Source organism: Marmota marmota, unplaced genomic scaffold (genome assembly GCF_001458135.2).
Source record: "Marmota marmota marmota unplaced genomic scaffold, marMar, whole genome shotgun sequence".
In the NCBI taxonomy this organism is placed as follows: domain Eukaryota; kingdom Metazoa; phylum Chordata; class Mammalia; order Rodentia; family Sciuridae; genus Marmota; species Marmota marmota.
The window spans coordinates 5,370,071-5,388,600 of NW_026000185.1; the positions used below are offsets into that span (position 1 = coordinate 5,370,071).

General features: G+C 49.5%; 1 protein-coding gene across 4 annotated transcripts in view; it reads left to right on the plus strand.

Moving 5' to 3' along the window:
• Nucleotides 1-2,042: 2,042 nt before the first annotated feature.
• Nucleotides 2,043-18,530, plus strand: part of Coro7 (coronin 7) — a 55,939-nt gene continuing 39,451 nt past the window's right edge. The window contains exons 1-7 of one of the 4 annotated variants that reach the window (XM_048789235.1): nucleotides 2,044-2,235; nucleotides 3,579-3,588; nucleotides 4,550-4,646; nucleotides 6,375-6,449; nucleotides 10,426-10,496; nucleotides 10,927-11,110; nucleotides 14,718-14,794. In XM_048789235.1, coding sequence (XP_048645192.1) covers nucleotides 2,174-2,235; nucleotides 3,579-3,588; nucleotides 4,550-4,646; nucleotides 6,375-6,449; nucleotides 10,426-10,496; nucleotides 10,927-11,110; nucleotides 14,718-14,794 — 576 coding nt within the window. In that variant the 5' untranslated portion in view covers nucleotides 2,044-2,173. Of the gene's footprint in view, nucleotides 2,236-3,578; nucleotides 3,589-4,546; nucleotides 4,647-6,374; nucleotides 6,450-10,425; nucleotides 10,497-10,926; nucleotides 11,111-14,717; nucleotides 14,795-15,977; nucleotides 16,052-18,530 lie in introns of those variants that run through there. The other 3 variants (XR_007342613.1, XM_048789233.1, XM_048789234.1) reach the window with 3 other exon arrangements.

Genomic DNA, 18,530 nt, shown 5'->3' on the forward strand with positions numbered 1-18,530 from the left:
AGAGAAAAATGGGGAGTTATTGTGTAATGGATACAGTTTCTTTCTTTTTTGGTAGTGGGGATTGAACCCAGCGCCCCGCGCATGCCAGGTGAGCGCATTACTGCTTGAGCCACATCCCCAGCCCTTTTTAAAAATTTTGAGACAGGGTCTTGGTAAGTTGCTGAGTCTGTCCTAGAATTTGTGATCTTCCTGCCTTAGCCTCCCTGAGTTGCTGGGTTACAGGTGTGTGCTACCGCATATGGCCCCTGTGAATGCACTTAATGCCACCAAATTGTACACTTAAGAATGGTTACCAGCTGGGCGTGGTGGCACATGCCTGTAATTCCAGCAGCTCCTGAGGCTGAGGCAGGAAGAACACAAGTTCAAAGTCAACCTCAGCAAAAGCAAGGTGCTAAGCAACTCAGTGATAAAATAAAACACAAAATTGGGCTGAGGACATGGCTCAGTGTTCAAGTGTCTCTGAATTCAATCCTCCATACCTGTACGCCCTCCCCCCCCCAAAAAAAAAAAAAAACAGGCTACTGGCTGGAAATATAGCTCTGTGGAGGAGCAATTGTCTAGCATGGGAAAGGCCCTGGGTTTCATCTCCCCCTACCTCAGTTAAGATAGTAAATTGTATACTTTTTTACCATACCATTTTAAAAGCTATAACTGAGGTAATGAAACTCCACAACCAACACAAGACTGTGCTGGAGGTGTCTTTCTGAAGCTGCTGGTATTCCAGATCTGGTAAGTGTGGGCACACTGCACATCTGTGGGTGCCAGATGCTTAAAGCTCTGTATCCTACACTTCAATCAACTCTACTGACATTCTATTTTTTACTCATCAAAAATGCTTTTGAATCGCTTAGTAGGATACAGGTAAGCAGTTTTCATAATTTACCTCTTTAGAAAGATCCATATTTCCGATTCCCTTGGGGCCTGTCAGCATTACCTGGTCTGTGCAGCCTATCACCTGCTGTGGAAAGGGAATTTTCAAAGCAGCTGACCATTCCAGACCAAAATTTCTCAGATCAAAATCCCTTTTACCTGCACGCTTGGGCAAGTGTTCTGCCAGTTCCAAAGCGCACAGCATTCAGATTGCATGGAGTCACTGTTTAGTGATGAGAAGATGGCTTGGAATGAACGGTCACAGGCAGAACAAACACTGCATCTTCTCGAGTCGCTGGGGAACTAAGCCATGCAGCGCCTCTGGAGACATAGCTTTTTCTTTTCTTTCTTTCTTTCTTTTTTGGTGTGGTACTGGGCATTGAACCCTGGGTCTTGTGCATGCAAGGCAAGCACTCTACCAACTGAGCTATATCCCCAGCCCAAGACATAGCTTTTTTAAGGGATTCTTATCTTCTGCTCTCTTTCCTGTTTATCGAAATGACTTAATTTATTGCGGGGAGCATTCCTCACTACACCCAAGGGCTGGAGGGGACCCGCCAGGACATAACTCCAAGGAGTTATGCTGAAGCCCCTCACCCTCCCACCTGCCCTGAGCAGGATGAAGAGAATGCAGAGGCTTTTGAGTAGGCCCTGAGGACAGGGATATGCGTCAGACTTGGGCTCCAGTTTCCCCTCTGTCATTTACATCGGTGTTACCTGGGGCCAAAGGCTTATCCTTTTTTTTTTTTTTTTCTCTTTGCTGCGGCCCGTAGTTAGGACCAGGAGCACGGTAGACAAGCACTCTACCACCGAACTATATCCCCCCTAAGTCGGGTTTCCGGTCTCCGGAATCGCTAATTTCTGCCCTCCCTAATTGAGGAGGTAGGTAGTGCAGGAAGGGACGCCTAACACACTGAAAAGCCTCCTGGGACAAATCCTGCCCGCAGAATCTCCATTGCAGAGCCAGGTCCCCACGCGCGCCGCCGCCGGCAAAAAGCCGCAAGGCACGTGACCACCCACCCGCGCCGGCGCTTCCTCGGCATCTGGGCGTGGCTTCGCGGACGACCTCGCGGCCATTGGCAGGGAGGCGGAGCCGACGGCGCGCGCGCTCCAAGAGAGAGAGAGGTTGGGGGCGTGTCAGGAAGCCCGCAGACGGCTACGATTGGCCGGGGGCGCTCAGGGCGTGGCCGTGGACCAAGGGTTGCGGGTGGGGCAGCAGGCAGCTGGAGTCGCGGCTGCTGAGCGTGCACCTGAGAGCTGACTCCCGGGTCACCCAAGCTGTGTGCAAACGGTCTCTGCCTCCATGAACCGCTTCAAGGTGTCCAAGTTCCGGCACATGGAGGCCCGGCTGCCNCCGGCCCCTCAGTGGACGCCCCGGCTTGCCAAGTTTCCCAGCCCTACTTCCCCCGGGCTCTCCCTTCAGGCCCAGGCGCCCGGGCCGCCCCGTCGCTGCTAGGAGGGCAGACGTGGCCCCGCTGTTCGGTGATCCCGGCGGCCTGCTTGGCCCGCCTGCCTAGTTCTGGGACCTCTGAGGCGAAGTATCCCTTGCGACTGGGGCCAGGCTTGAGACTTGCGAGGCTGCCTCCCTTCCCTGCTTCCGGTCGGCCTCGTTGGGGAGCTGAGATCTGGAAGCTGCTGGAGCCTGCCCGCTCCTCCCCGCCTTGGACCGCCGTGGACCGCCTCTGCCCGAGGCCAGGCTGAGGGAGAGATGCGTCTCTTTCCCTGGCCTGGGCAAGTCCGAGTATGGCAGCTGTAGAAGGGCGCCGTTGGCCAGAAGCGGGCCCTCCCTCGGGTTTCCGCCAGCGCTTCCTCCTTTCTCTGCTTCAAGCTCTTCCTTTACTCTTGGTGATGCTGCCGGAGCCTGGGTGGGGCCTGGGGAAGCCAGAGCAGGTGGAGCTCAGAGGAAGAGCTGAGCCGAGTGCTGTGTGTGGGGGTACCTCTGACCTCCATCAGGGCAACAGGTCTGATGAGGGATGTGCTGCACGGATGATGCCAACCTTGGTCTGCTACTCCCCGTGTTATTTGGAAGGCCTGGGAGTGTCCTCGAATAATTGGGTTTAGGAACTGATCTCTAGTGGCCCAATCGCGGCCCAAAGCAAGCCAGGGCCACCGAAATGCAACCGCATTTCCCTTTCTCACTGATAGCCACATGAAGGAGATAGCCAGCAAGCAGAGAAATATACAAGGGCATTGCAATTTTTGTTTGGGGGATGCGTGGGGTACTGGAGATTGAACTCAGGGGCACTGGACCACTGAGCCACACCCTCAGTCCTATTTTGTAGTTTATTTAGAGATAGGGTCTCACTGAGTTGCTTAAATCCTGGCTTTTGCTGAGGCTGGCTTTGAACTCCTCTTTCTTGCCTTATCCTCCTAAGCTGCTGGGATTACAGGCATGGACCACTGCACCTGGCCACATTGCAAGTTTTAATAAGTGCATTGAAAGACACTCATGAGGAGCAAAGATGGAGGGTGATGATGTGGGGGTTAATTTCAGTAGGGTGATGGGGAAGGTTGCCTGGATTTCAACTGAGGCTCAAAGGGTGAGAAGTGAGAAAGAGTCTGGTGGAGGACTGAAAAGAAGGCAGGTGGATGGAGAGCAGTAATCAGGGAAGCATAGTGACAATTAAGTGCAGAGCTGTTCTGCCAAGTCTGAGGGGCTGTGGAAGAAGTTGGATTTTGTTTTCAGTGCAGTGGGGACCCTTTGAAAGGCAGAGGGAAGTTTTTAGAGTTTAAACTTGCATTAAGACCATTGCTGGCAGTGCAGTAAGTGCTCCTCAGGGGGTCTGGAGAGTACTTGGCTGGCCCTGGTGCTTACTCCTGAGTGGGTCTCAGTCCAGCAAGGTAAAGTGCAGAAAGGGGCGCCTAATGGAACCATAGATTGCAGTGAAAACTTGAATTTATATTAGGGAGACAGGAGAACAGGCAGTCTGTTCTCCTTTTCAAAGAGACTGTCTGTCATTATGCTTGTATGGTAAACATGAATTGGGAGGGAAAAATAAAGATGGTACTGATATTTTACTGGTGGCAAGTGAACTTTGAAGTAAGAAATTTAGGTGTGATGCTGCAGGTGGTTGGACTGGGAAGTTGAGTGCTCTGTCATTGGGGCAGGAAGGAACAAGGAGCTATGTTTTGACACCAACAGAGGAAATATGAGGGCCTTGTTGATCTCGTTTCAAAAAAAGCACCCCATGCCTGTGGGGGTAAGGTGTTCACTCATTTAGGACACTTAATGGAAGGGCATATTCTGATAAGGCCAAGCCTCAGTTTTCCCTGTTGAGAATGGGTGCTTTTCTCCCAGTGCTTGGAGGGGTCCCTGAACCCTGGCAGAGCCCTCAGCAGCACCATTGGGGAAGCTGAGCCGTCTTCTGTCTTAGCTACTCACTCCTCCTCCTCCTGCCTCCCTCCCTCCTTCCCTTTTGAAAGAAATAGGCTTCCTTCTGACAGCTTCTTCATCCTTTTTAGGGAACTGACTTATAAGCAAAATCACCCCCCTTAGTGACTTAGGTTATTTCAAGAACATTTTGCATTTCCTAAAGGACTGCGTGAATGGGAACAGGGTTTGATCTAAATAATGCATCTCTAATGCTGCAGCTTTAGAGTAGAGTTTTCCTCTGCCCACTGCTTTAGTCTTGAGTAGAAATCTGGCCTTTACCACACATTACTTATTCTTTATTTTCAGGCCTGGATCAATGACATTCGTGCAGGAACCACCCCCTCATGTGGGAACCAGATTAAATTGAGCTGTACCTTGATTGCCTTCAACTCTGACCGTCCAGGTATGGGGTGGACTTGGTTACAGGGAGGACATGGGACTTGGCAGACCAGAGATTTGGAGTGTCTTGGGGTAAAAGGGCTCAGGTGAGTGCCTCACAGGGCCTTAGACACCTGCTTACTAGTCGGTATGCAGTAATCTGATCAATTTTTTAAAAATATCTTATTAGTTGTTATTGGACCTTTATTTTTATGATCTCAGTGTCTTACACGTGCTAGGCTCTACTACTGAGCCATAACCCCAGCCCAATTTTTTTTTCAAATTTTTTTTTAGTTATAGATGGACACACTATCTTTATTTTATTTTTTATGTGGTGCTGAGGATTGAACCCAGTGCCTCACACATGCAAGGCAAGCGATCTGCCACTGAGCTACAACCCCAGCCCTGATTGATTTTAATTAAGGTGTTCCTGTTGTTATTTTAAGGTACTAGGAATTGATCCCAGGGGCACTTTACTACTGAACTGCATCCTCAGTTTTTTTTGTTTTTGGCCTGGGATTGAACCTAATGCCTTGTCCATGCTAGGCAAGCACTCTGCCAGCTGAGCTACTCCTCAACCCCTCCTTTTTATGTTTTATTTTGAGACAGGGTCTCACTAAGTTGCTTAGGGCCTTACTAAGTTGCTGAGACTGGCTTTGAACTTGTTGTGATCCTCCTGCCTCAGCCTCCCAAGCCATTGGGATTACAAGTGTACGTTACTGCACCCGGCCATCCCCAGTCTTTTTTATTACTTATTTTTTAAAATTTTGATACAGGGCCTTGTTAAATTACTGAGGCTTGCCTTGAACTTGAGATCTTCCCAAGTCACTGGGATTATAAACTATTGATCCTGATAATACAGTGTACTTTTATATAAACCAGTGATTGTGGTCATCAAGAGTATGTCCAGGGGCTGGGGTTGTGGCTCAGTGGTAGAGCACTCGCCTAGCACGTGCGAGTCCCTGGGTTCAATCCTTAGCACCACATACAAATAAATAAATAAAATAAAGGTATTGTGTCCAACTGCTTCTAAAAAATAAATATTAAAAAAAAAAAAAGAGTATGCCCAGGAGGGTAGAAAGAGGACTGATGCTTCTGTTTCCCTCCCTCCCCATGGGCTACTTATTTTTTGTCTGTGGGCCTGGAGTAGCTGGGGTTAATAAGAGTGCAAAGATTTAAAAAGCCCTTGCATGAGTTGGGACACCCTTGGCTGTTCGTGATAACCTTTTTGGCTTGTCTGAGAAGTCAGGAGCTTTAGGCAGAGCTGTATCCAAAGATTCATATATACTGTTAGCCTCAACCTCTCTCTTAGTCACTCAACACTTCTACTTTGGGGTATTGGTTTCTTTTCCAGGTAAAGGTGGAAGAGGTGGCAGCCAGTGGCCCCACACTGACCTTATTATTATTTTTTATTTCTTTTGTGGCACTGGGGATTAAACCATGGATGCTAGGCAAGTATTCTACCATTGAACAACATCTCCAGCCCAAAGCTGATCTTTTATATGGCTCACAATGTAAGAAAAACAAAACCTCTTTTTTTTCAGTGGCATCTGTGTATCTGATGCACAGATGGTTCTTGTGTGGGGTGTAACCTAACTCTGGGCCACTATGTTCAAAGGGATATGAACTTATAGAGGCTCTGGAGAAGTCCTAGGCTGAGTTTTTGGTTTTTATCTCCTCTGGGAGCCCTGAGCAGGGAGGTAGGTAGTCCCCATTAGTCTCAGAGTCAAAGAGCCCTGTGTTTGCTTAACAGGTATGTTGGGCATCATGGCCTTGGAAGGCCAAGGAGAAGACAAGAGACATGTGGCCTACCTGGGCTGTCATTCAGGTGAGTGGGTGCTTGACCCAGGAAGCCTAGAACTGGCCCTTCCTGGGGTCAGGGATTGCTATACATGTGGTCCCATGGTCCCCTGGTCCCATGGCTTATAGTCCTCACTGTGTTCTGCAAAGTGGCTGGACTCAGAAGGCTAGTTTAGAATTCTGGCCCAGGAAGAGAGGTGGGGAGCTGGACATTCCAGGTTTTCTAACCTGAAGGAGGGAGGTGTGCACTTCAGGGTTAGGTTGTCTCTCTGTCACTGTGGACAGAGACACGATGTGGGGGATTCACTCCTGTGTGCCTCCTAGCCCTGTATCTTCTGGAGCCCCATGGGGCACCTCTCACCCCAGGCATCCTCTGCAGTCAGGCCACTCAGGGCCCTCCAAGGAGGTGGCCACGCTGGGCTGCTGGGTCAGAGGTAGGTCCTCACACAGAGCTGATGTCTGCTGCAGCTTGCTTCTAGGGCGCTTGGCAGCCTGCCCATTTTGAGGAAACAGTTTGCTTTCCTTAGAACAAGGCAACACTGGCCAGACTGGCTTTGTCTCCTCTGTCCAGCTGCAGCAGCTCTGGGCCCAAGCACTCTGCTATGTTCCTGGCAGCCTATTGGGAGGCCTTGGGATAAGGGAAGTGGGGAAGATCCTTGATCCTTTGACTGGGTAGGCTGCTCACTGCAGGAATCCTGATAGTGACAATGAAGGCAGTTAATAGCCATAGCCAATATTTATCCAGAATACTAGGTGCTAAGTTGTCTGTGTTGTATTTTGTTTTTGTTTTGTACTGGGGACTAAACCCAGGAGCACTTAACCACTGATCCACATCCCTAGTCCTTTTTGTATTGTACTTAGAGACAGAGTCTCACTAAGTTGCCTATGGCCTTGCTAAGGTGCTGAGGCTGGCTTTGGCCTTGTGATCCTCCTGTGTTAGCCTCTTGAGCTGCTGGGATTACGGAAGTACGCCACTGTGCCTAACTTCATCTGTGTTTTCTGATCTAAATTTTTTAAAAATATTTTTTGTAGTTGTAGATGGATAGAATACTTTATTTAATTTACTTATCTTTTTATGTGGTGCTGAGGATTGAACCCAGGGCCTCACACTGAGCTACAACCCCAGCCCCTGATCTAAATTTTTAAAAACAACTATTGAGGCATCATTTACATACTATATAAACATTGCCATTTTAAGTGAATAATTGATGCTTTTTATCAAAGTTTTAGAATTGTGTGTACCACAGTTCAGTTTCAGAATGTTTGCATCCTCCCCCAGAAGATTCCTTTGGAGTTAATCTGCTTCCACCTTAGGCACCACAGCCTCAGGCCACTGTTGATGTACCTTCTGCCTCTGTAGCAGACGTTTGTACATTGTTGTCATATCCAGCCAGCCACCTGTTTTCATAAATATTTTATTGGAACATAGCCTTACCCATTCACTGACTTGCAGTTTGGGCTGCTTTCTTGTATTAACTGTGGTGTTGAGTAGTTTTGCTTTGTTTTGTGCTGGGGATTGAACCCAGGGCCTTGGGCACACCAAATACCTGCTGTATCACCGAGTTATACCTCCTGCCCAGAGTGAAGTAGTTGACAGAGACTGTGTGGTCCTGAAATGCTAAAGTAGGTAATACCCTACCTTTTTTCTTCCCCTCAGTCCTGGGGATTGAACCCAAGGACACTTTACCACTGAGCTACATCTCCAGCCCTTTTTATTTTTTATCTTAAGACAGGGTCTTGCTAAGTTGCCCAAGATGGGATTACAGGCATTTGTCACTGTCTGGCATAAGGTCTTTTTTTTTTTTTTTGTATCTTGCAATAATGACTAATAATAAACCAGTTCTCAGTACTGGAGTGATAAGAGCTAATCTAAAGATACCAGTAGAGACCGGACCATGAGGGCCAAGATTTTTTACATTTTTGTTTTTGTCCACATTGTAGCTTTTGTTTTGGGGGGTTTTGGTTTTTGGTTTTGGCACTGGGGATTGAACTCAGGGGCGCTTAACCACTGGGCCACATCTCAATTCCTTTTTTGTATTTAGAGACAGGGTCTTGTTGAGTTGCTAAGTGTTTTGCTAAATTGCTGAGGCTGGCTATGAACTTGCAATCCTCCTGCCTCAGCCTCCCGAGTCTCTGGGATTATCGGTGTGCACTGTGCCTGGTTCAGGTTATAGCTTTTGATTGAGAACATTAGCAGTTTGTGATTTTTTTTTCCTCTACATTTTGGGGATTAAATAGATCAACTAAGATAACTGAGTATATGGATTATGATTGCTCTAGTGCCCAGTTTTTCCCACTCTAACAGATGGACTGAGTGGACTCATGAGTCCTGCCCAGGTGCCATCATTTTCAGGATCACACATTTTCTACCTTATTCATCTTATAACATAACTTATCCTGTGTGTGTGTGCATGTGTGTGTGTGTATGTGTATGTGTGTGTGTGTGTATGAATATATATTTTTTTGGTGGTACTTGGGTTCAAACCAAGGGGGTCTCATGCTAGACAGGTGCTGTATACTGAGCTGCATCCCTGGCCCTTCTTAAATTTTATTTTGAGACAGGTCTTTCTAAGTTGCTGAGCCTGTCCTTGAGTTTATGATATTCCTGCTTCAGCCTCCTCAGTAGCTGAGATTACAGGTGTGCACCACGCTGGGCCTGGCTGCATGTTTACTTCTCGATGCTTTGTATCCATGGTGGAGCCACCCAAGTTGGTGGGTAATGTCTTTGAAAGGTGGTAAGCCCCGCCATCACTAGCATTCTATAAACAGATGCTGGACCACTCGTCTATGGGGTAGCTGAGCTCCAGCTCCCTCAGAACCTGCCCTGGAAGTACCAGGTGTCATTCACATAAGTGCCATTGGTAGGAGAGACTGGGCCCTGGCTGCTGCTCTGCCTCTGGGGGCTCCCCACCTGCAGAGGCTCTTCCATTTTCTCATCTCGGGGGCATGTCTGCCCTTAGTCCAGCAGCCAGTGAGGTGGGGCCACTGGGACACCTTCAGTGGTCCTGGGGTGTGGGTGGTGTGATAGAGGCTGGAGCCTATACCTGCTCCAGCTGGGGTAAGATACTGTGACCTTCAGCCACACCTACGCCCTTGATAGCTGTGTTTCTCTGGGTGGTGGTATCCTTATCCTCCAATTGGGGCGATGTTGCCTACTGCCTATAAAGATTTGATGAAGTCTGTGCAGGTGAGGACTCAGTGCAGATGCACTCAGACTACTTAGCTATGTTACCACATCCCTTTCCAGTGGGAGATGCCAGGCTGCCCACACCATCTGCTATCTCTGGCCTAACACCTGCCCTGCCCAGAGAGGAGCCCCAAGATCAGGGTAGCAGGGGTTCTTGCCTATGGGCCCAGGGCTAGTGTGGGCCTGCTGGCTGGGAATACAGGCAGGGCTATCTAAGGGGTGCTTTTCCATAGCTATCCTCTCTTGTCTCTTTTGGCTATGAGGAAACTGTCTTGCTCAGCCCTACGGCAGGTAACAGGGATGCTGGCCCACAGTCCTGTCCACCGTCCACCCTCCCCATCCTCCAGCTCCAGCCCACATCACCAGCCTTGTTTCCCTTTTGGACTCTGGCTGACTTTGAGTGCCCCCATGTCCTGTACCAGCAACCTGAGACTAACTTCTGCTTGCTTCAGCCAAGGAAGTATTTGTTGGGTGACTTGGGACCTTTTGCAACTGAAGTCTGTGCTGCCTTGAGAGGCCTGGATTGGGCCACTATGTCCACACAGATGCCTGGTAACCTGAGGAGCTTCCTGCTCATTTTCCTGTGAGCCTCCTGATGCCTTTGACCACCCTGGGACAGCAAGGCTGTGGTGGACATGTGTCGCAGGAGGGGCCGAGGGCATTTGCTCCCATGGTATCTAGAAGGGCTCTCGCTTTTACCTCTGTCTGGGAAGAAGGTGTTACCTCCATAGACTTGAGCTTTGGTTCCGGCCTGGGGTGGATTCTGCTGAGTTGGAAACAGGACATTACAGCAAGTTCATGTATTCTTCCCCCACAGACCTGGTAACTGACTTGGACTTCTCTCCCTTTGATGATTTCCTTCTGGGCACGGGCTCTGCTGACAGGACGGTGAGTGGAGCATTTGGAAGAGCTGGTCATGTCCCACCTACCCCAATTTTCTGAACTCCCACAGGGTCTTCACTTGCTCCCCTTCCTCAGGCCCTTGGGCCCTGAGTACCTGCCCGCAGCTATGGTGGTGACTAGCCTTTACACCATATTATTGCCCAAGGGAAGGAGTCTGGGTGATGTGAGAGACTGAAGGGGACAGCAGAGCCCCTGTCCCCACTCTGACCAGCCTTTGGTCACACCCTGTGAGCTCTGAACTGGGTTCCCTCCCTCCCCAGGACATAGAATATGCAGCCCCCAACCCGAACAGCTGAGGTGGGTGAGGTGCCCCTGACCAGCCAAAGGGTGTTTTCTTTGTGGACTGGCCTTGTTCAGCATGGGACCTCTCTGGGGCCAGGGGCAGCCCTGGTTTACAAATTCAGTTCTTCCACAGGTGAAGCTGTGGCGGCTGCCAGGTCCTGGCCAGGCCCTCCCCTCAGTGCCTGGAGTGGTGCTGGGCCCTGAAGCGCTGCCAGTGGAAGTACTGCAATTTCACCCCACCACAGATGGCGTTCTGGCGAGTTCAGCAGGCAGAGCCGTGAAGGTCTGGGACGCAGCCAAGCAGCAGTCTCTGACAGGTGTGGCCTCCCTGGTGCCCTGGATAGCCCTTTCTTTCCTTGTTGTTGTTTTGTTTTATTTTTTTGGTATATCCCCATCCCCCCCCTTTTTTTAAAATTTTTGTAATAGTAGATAGATAGGGGCTGGGGATATAGCTCAGTTGGTAGAGTGCTTGCCTTGCATGCACAAGGCCCTGGGTTCCACACCCAGCACCAAAAAAAAAGTAGATAGAATGCCTTTATTTTATTTGTTTCATTTTTATGTGGTGCTAAGGATTGAACCCAGTGCCTCACACATCCAGCCCCCTCATCCCTTTTAAACCTTTTTTTTATAACTTTATTTTTCTATGTGGTGCTGAGGATTGAACTCAGTGCCTCACATGTGCTCTGCAAGTGCTCTGCCACTGACCTGCAACCCCAGATCCCCTTTTAATTTTTTTTTTTTTTAATATTTGTTTTTTAGTTCTCGGCGGACACAACATCTTTGTTTTGTATGTGGTACTGAGGATCGAACCCGGGCCGCACGTATGCCAGGCGAGCGCGCTACCGCTTGAGCCACATCCCCAGCCCCCCTTTTAATTTTTTGAGACAGTGTCTCACTAAGTTTCTTAGGGCCTTGCCAAATTGCTAAAGCTAGCTTTGAACTTGTGATCCTCCTGCCTCAGCCTCCCAAACTGCTGGGGTTACAGGTATGAACCACCATGCCTGGCATGTTGTTTCAATAATATGACTTTTAAAATTCGTATTAGGACCAGGCATGGTGGTGCAGTCCTGAAATCCCAACAACTTGGAGGCTAAGGCAGAAGGATGACAAGTTCAAGGCCAACCTTGGCAACTTATCAAGACCCTCCCTCAAAATAAAATTTTTAAAAGGCCTAGGAATGGAGCTCAGTAGTAGAGTGACCCTGGGTTCAATCCTTAATACATAAAAAAATTTTAAAAAAGAAAAATATAGCAGGGTTGGTTGTTTAGCTCAGTGGCAGAGCACTTGCCTAGCACACATGAGGGCCTGGGTTCCATCCTTAGCAACACACACACACACACACACACACACACACACACACTAAGTTTGCTAGGCGCGGTGGCACATGCCTATAATCCCAGAGTCTTGGGAGGCTGAGACGGGAGGATCGCAGGTTCAAAGCTAGCCTCAGAAACTTAGGCCCTAAGCAACTTAGCAAGACCCTGTCTCAAAAAAATGAAAAGGGGGCTGGGGTCATAGCTCAGTGGTAGAGCACTCGCCTAGCATGTGTGAGGCACTGGGTTCGATCCTCATAAAAATAAATAAATAAAATAAAGGTATTGTGTCCCTCCACAACTAAAAAATTAAAAAAAAAAATAAAGAAAAAGGGCTGGGGATGTGGCTCAGTGATGAAGCACCCCTGGGTTCAATCCCTTGTATCAAAATATAAAAATAAAAAAGTTGCACAGGCTTACTTCTGTAAGCCTTATGATAAGCATCTGTCCCTCTCCACATAGGCATCTGTTTTCATTTCTTAGCTATTTTATTTTCTATTGTTTTCCACCATTTTTCTACATAACTTCCTTATACTGTTATTGCTTGAAAAAAATTTTATAAATATCTTTCTTTTTGAGTGTGTGTCAGGGGTAGGGGGTTGAACCCAGGGCCTCTTGCATGCCAGGCAAGTACTCTACCACTCAGCCGCACATTCCAACCCCTAGAACTGTTTTCAGTGTTGAAAACAAACCCCTGCCCTCCCACCTGGAAGCGGAGGTTTTGTTTTTTAAAGCACCCCTCCCATAGGTGCTTGTGTCTCCTCCCTCAATCCCCATGGAGAGGTCACAGTGCTGGGTCCGATTCCTCAGTGTTTAAGTGATGGTGATGTTGGCAGCCTGCAGCTGAGACCTGTGATATGCCAGTGTTGGGAGTGGACTGAGCTCACTATAGAGGGCTGTCAGCACAGCCTGTGTCCTAGGGAGTCCTTTCCAATGCCTCAGTTACTGAAAATTCAGCCAATGCCCACCATGAAGTCATTTTGTGCCATGGGGGAAAGGAAAAGTGAAATATAAGGTGTAGGTCTTGCCCTGGTGAGCCCCTGGGGTGGCCTAGAAGACCATCCTGACCCTGGAAGTGACAGTGGAGGTGATGAGGCCTGCCTCTTGTTAGGGAGCAACCGCGGCCATACTACCCCTTCCAGGCTCTTTTTGTGTGCCTGACATTGTGCTGAGGGCCTGCACATCTGTCTGCACAGCAGCTCCTTTGGAATGTGTCAGTTCCTGCTCAGGAGGTCAGATAACTTGGCCATGGCTGTGGCACTCGTGGGTAGTAGAACTGGGATTAGTCCAGGGGAGGGAACCTTGGTGGTTATCTATTGCTTTGGAACAAATTACCCAAAACTAGATACTTAAAACAAATACAAGCATTTATTACCTCAGAGTCTTTGAGGGGCAGGGATGTGGGAGTGGCTAAGCCTGGCAGTTCTGGCTCAGTTCTCCTGAGGATGCACTTGTCTGAAGGCTTGACCCGTGCTGGGGGAGCCACTTCCAAGACAACTAACTCACAAGGTGCTGGCTGTGGACAGGAAGGCTCAGTCGCTCCCCTTGTGGGTCTCTTGATGGCTGCTCGAGTGCCCTAAGGGAACAGAGAGGAAGCATAGTGCATTTTCTGACCTGACTTGGGACCCAGGTCACACACTAACATGCCTTCCAGCTTCTGTATTTTGGAAGAGAGTCACTAATTGCTTCTCCCACTGAGAAGTGGAGGGTATTAGTGTCTAAGACTGCCAATGCGAAGAACCACAAATGGGGTGGTGTAAAATATCAGGAGTTGTTATCTAACAGTTCTAGGGTTTAGGAGGCAGATTGAGGTATAGGCATGATCAGCACCTCACGAGGCTGTGGGAAGGTCTGTTCCAGGGCTTGCCTCTAGAGCTCCCTGATTTGTGGGTGTCTATCTTCCTTCTTTCCCTCCATTCGTGTTTGTCTTGTTCCCATTTTTCCCATTCGCCCAAGTTCCCATTTTCATAAGCAAACCAGTTATATTGCATTACAAAGAAACAATATTCCTTTTTCTTTTCTTTTTGATGCTGGAGCTCTAACCCAGGGCCTCTCACCTGCTTAGCACAAGCTCTACCCCTGAGCTACCCCAGCCTAAAAGAACCCAGTTTCAAATTATGTCACATTCACAGGTACTAGGACTTAGGACTTCAGCATCTTTTGCAGGGATACGATTCAACCCACAACAGGAAGAGTTTCAAAGAACATGTGGATGGATGTATTTGAAAACCCTTGCTAGGGGAAGAGAGTGGAGTTGGCAGGAGCAGAGGTCCAGGGCTGCGGTGACCCAGTAGGGATGGCAGAGTGAGCGGAAGTGAGCCTGGTAGGAAGTGAGAGCCAGGCTGAGGAACAAGGAGCCACAGGAGGTTGTTGAGTACAGATGTGACCTGACAAGGGCAGAGTTGTAGGAAGAAGCCCCTGGTATACATGCCTCCTGTCTGGAGGGAGCTGCTGCCTGTTTCTTCCTAGCTGAGTGGGACCCTTTTGCTGCTGCTGCTGCTGCTGCTGCCTTAACCCTGGGAGTTACCCTACACCAGGCCTGCCCCAGGCCTGCCCCAGCCTGCTTCTCTGAGAGAAGAGCTGGGGCCTGACTTTGGCTGCTTCTCTGCAGAGCTGGAGGCCCATGGGGACCTGGTGCAGAGTGTTGTCTGGAGCCGGGATGGAGCGCTTGTGGGCACGGCATGCAAGGTAAGTAGGCAGTGAGTCTATGGGCCTCTGCACAGGGCCAGCCGTGCCTGTACCTTGCAGGTGTGGCAGGATTTATGAAGCCAAAGGGCAATGAGGTCAGATGGGACATTTGTAAGCTCCCACCCCACTTGGGCTCTATCAGAATGGGCCTGAACAGCTGCCCACTGCTGGTGCCTGGCCTTTGCGATTTAGCTCCATCCTGTCCTCGAATCAGCCTCACGCTACTGCCTTAATGGTTTATCCAAACTCGAGGCTCATGTTTGGTGGCTTCCATATGCAGGGTTCTGTGGCAGCCCCATGCTGTTGGACATGGCCACCTTCCATGGGTGGTACAGATGAACTGCAAGTTGTGATCTGGGACCTACCTCTGAAAGGGAAGTGGTACTTTGAGTTTGTCAGAGAGGCTGGGGAAGCTTGACCTTAAGCAGGGGCTGTGGAGCAGAGGTCTAGGGTGGGGAGTAATCCTGGGAACAGGAAGGACAGAGCAAGCTGCTGGGGCAGGTACCTGGCTGGACGCCACGGGAGACAAGTACCCAGGCCTCAGGGGCAACAGGAAAGCATCAAAGCGTTAAAAGTCAGAGGGCAGGGCTGGGGCTGTAGATCAGAGGCAGAGCACTTGCCTAGCATGTGTGAGGCACTGGATTCGATCCTTAGCACCATGTGAAATAAAATAAAGGCATGCTGTACATTTACAACTATGAAAAAAATTAAAAAGTCAGAAGGCAGTTGGTGGTGTGAGGTGAACAGTTTTGTTTTGAGTGCTTTCCTGGCTGCTGTGTGGACAGAGCATGGCAGATGGACAGTGTCCAACACTGGATGTTGGACAACTTTCTAAAGGATGGAAAGAATAATTCCTTAGCTAGGGGTGATAGAAACCAGGGCAGACACGCACAGCCATAGGGAGGAGCGCTGAGTGCTAAGTGGTGGATTGAGAAAGGAGTGGACATCATGAGACTGGTTCCTGGGCTCCAGGAAGAGCCCCTGCACTGAGACTGGCATGAACAGTAGGTGCCACAAGGTGCCAGAAGGGCACCTTGTGTGGATGTTCTGGGTACTCCTAGAGTGATTGTTGGTTGTTGAGCTTAAGTACCTGAAGCTGTGGGAGTGAAGCGTCACCTAAGTCTCTGGCCCTAGTGGTGCCCAGAGCTGAAGGTGGAAAGGTGGGCATGGTTTTTGTTCAGAGGCCAGGAGTGCCTCCAGGAGGAAATGACAGCTCATTGGAAGAAGGATCCAAAGCCTGCAAGCAGAAGGTGGCAGGTAGAGAGCTAAGGCAGGGTGGTGCCTGGACCTAGGACAGAGGGTCCCCAGCATGGCCATGCACCAGGGCCCAGGAAGACCATGGGATCTGGGGATGTGGGCGGCCTTGGTGCTGTGCTGGACCTGAGGACACTAGTAGAGAATGGGTAGGTAGCAAGGGCCTGGCGCCAGGGCCTGGAGGAAGGAGTGGAAGGGGTGGCAGCGATAGAGGTGATGGGAGTTCTCCTGAAGTAGAAGGCTCCCAGCAGTAGACTCCTCTAGGCCCATGGTTCACACTTGGAGGGACCCTATTCTCTGCCTTTTTGGAAGGTGAATTTCCTAGTCCTTACCGATTGTTTTTTTCTGGGTTGTTCATTAAGCAGTAGGTTCCAAACACTGAGCCCTCAGGTTGAGAGGAAATCCAGTGGGGCTGCTGCCCCAGGAGTGCCCCTCTTCACTGCCTAGCTGAGGATCTCCTGGGGCCACGGTGAAGGGGCAGGTGGCCACTAGGGGGCACGCCAGCCTCTCGGATGGATGGCCTCTGCCGCCTGCGCCTGCACCTCCTTCACAAGTCTGCTCCTGCCCAGCCAGGACAGGGCCACTGCAGGGAGGCTGCATCCCCTGCAGGGCCAGCCCTTCAGGTCATACTATGGACTCCTGTTAGGACTTAGCCTTAAAGTACTGTTCCAGAGGGCTCAGCTGCCTCCATGGGGTGCTGTGCCCTGAGCCCCAGTAACCCACCTGTGAGTGGCACTGTTGTCCCATTGTCCTCATCCTCCTTCAGCAGGCTCAGGGCTTGCCCAAGTCACAGAGCTCATCAGTGGTTTGAACCCAGGCCCCTGCCTTTTCTCGCAGCACTGTGGGGTGGAGAGGTATTTCCCTTGACCTTCATCTCTGAGACCTGCTCTCCATCCTGTTCCATTTCCTGTGCCCTCTTTATGTCCTTAATCTATAGTTGTCCTTGTCCCTGGCTGTCTTCTTTGACTCTCACTGGCATTGTTTCTGTCACAGTCCCTGACTGTCTTCTCTGCCTGTCCCTGGTTGCACCTTCTCTGCCCTGTGCTGTCTTTCATCCCCTTCATAAGTGTGGTCTACATATGTCACCCCAGGACCCTTGGAGCCCAGGTTGTGGAGCACAGAGCTGAGAGGAGCTACTCCCTGGATCCTGCCTAGTGCCCACCCGGTGTGTGGCAGTTGCTCAGTAAACTGCATCTGGGAAGGCTTTGCCAGGAATGGCACAGAGCCCTGGGCCCCTTCCAAGTATGCCCACAAGGCCTGGCTTTGGAAGCCCTCTTTGCTGGTCCCTGCCTCAGCTGACTGTGCTCTCCTGCCCTACCCACTACCCCATGCACTCCCCCCATTACACCAGTACACTCCCACCTCCACATCATGCTTGGGTTCTTCCACCTTCCCCAAATGCCTTTCCCTTGCCAGAGTAAGAGAGCAAGTTCTGCTTGTCCTTTAGGGTTCAGCTCAGGTGTCAGTTCCTCCCCAAAGGTCCCTATGACTATTCTGCAGAGTACAGCCCTTGGTTTCAAGTTTAGTGATGGCTGGGCTGTTTGCTCATCTTTCTGTCCCCGGCACTCAATGGGGGCTTCTCATAGCAGGTATTCACTTGGTTTTCCCCTTCTTTTTTTTTCTCCCCTAGTACAAGGGATTGAACCCAAGGCCTTGTATATTACGTAAAGCACTTTACCAATGAGCTATTTCCCCAGCCCACTTATCTAAAATTTTGAGACAGGGTCTCACTAAGCTGCCCAGGCTGTCCTTGAACTCACAAGCCTCCTGCCTCAGCCTCCTAAATTGCTAAGATTACAGACTGTACCACTGTGCCTGCCCCTAGTCCGTTTTAAAATTACTTTTTTTTGGTACCAGAAATTGAACCCAAGTGTGTTCTACCACTGAGCCACCTTCCCAGCCCTTATTACATTTTATTTTGTGATGGGCTTTCAGTGAATTGCTTACGGCCTCACTAATATGCTGATGCTGAACTCCAACTTACAAACCTCCTGCCTCAGCCTCCTGAGCCGCTAGGATTACAGGTGTGGCTCAAAATTACTTTTATGTTGAAATGGGCTAGGGTTGTAGCTCAGTGGTAGAGCACTTGCCTAATACACATGAGGCACTGGGTTTGATCCTTAGCACCACATAAAAATAAATAAATAAAATAGGCAATGTGTCCATCTATAACTAATATTGTATTATTTTAAAAATATTTTAAATAGGGCTGGGGCTGTAGCTCAAAAGTAGGGCGCTTGCCTAGCATGTGCAAGGCCCTGGGTTTGATCCTCCGCACTACATAAAAATAAATAAATAAACTAAAGGTATTGTGTCCAACCACAACTAAAAAATAAATATTAAAAAATATTTTAAATAAAGAAATATTTTTAAAACAAGAAAAAAGAAACAGGGTCTTTCCTAAATTGCTGAGGCTAGTCTCAACTTGTGATCCTCCTGTGTCAGCCTCCCAAGTTGTTAGAATTATAGGCAATGCTGCTGT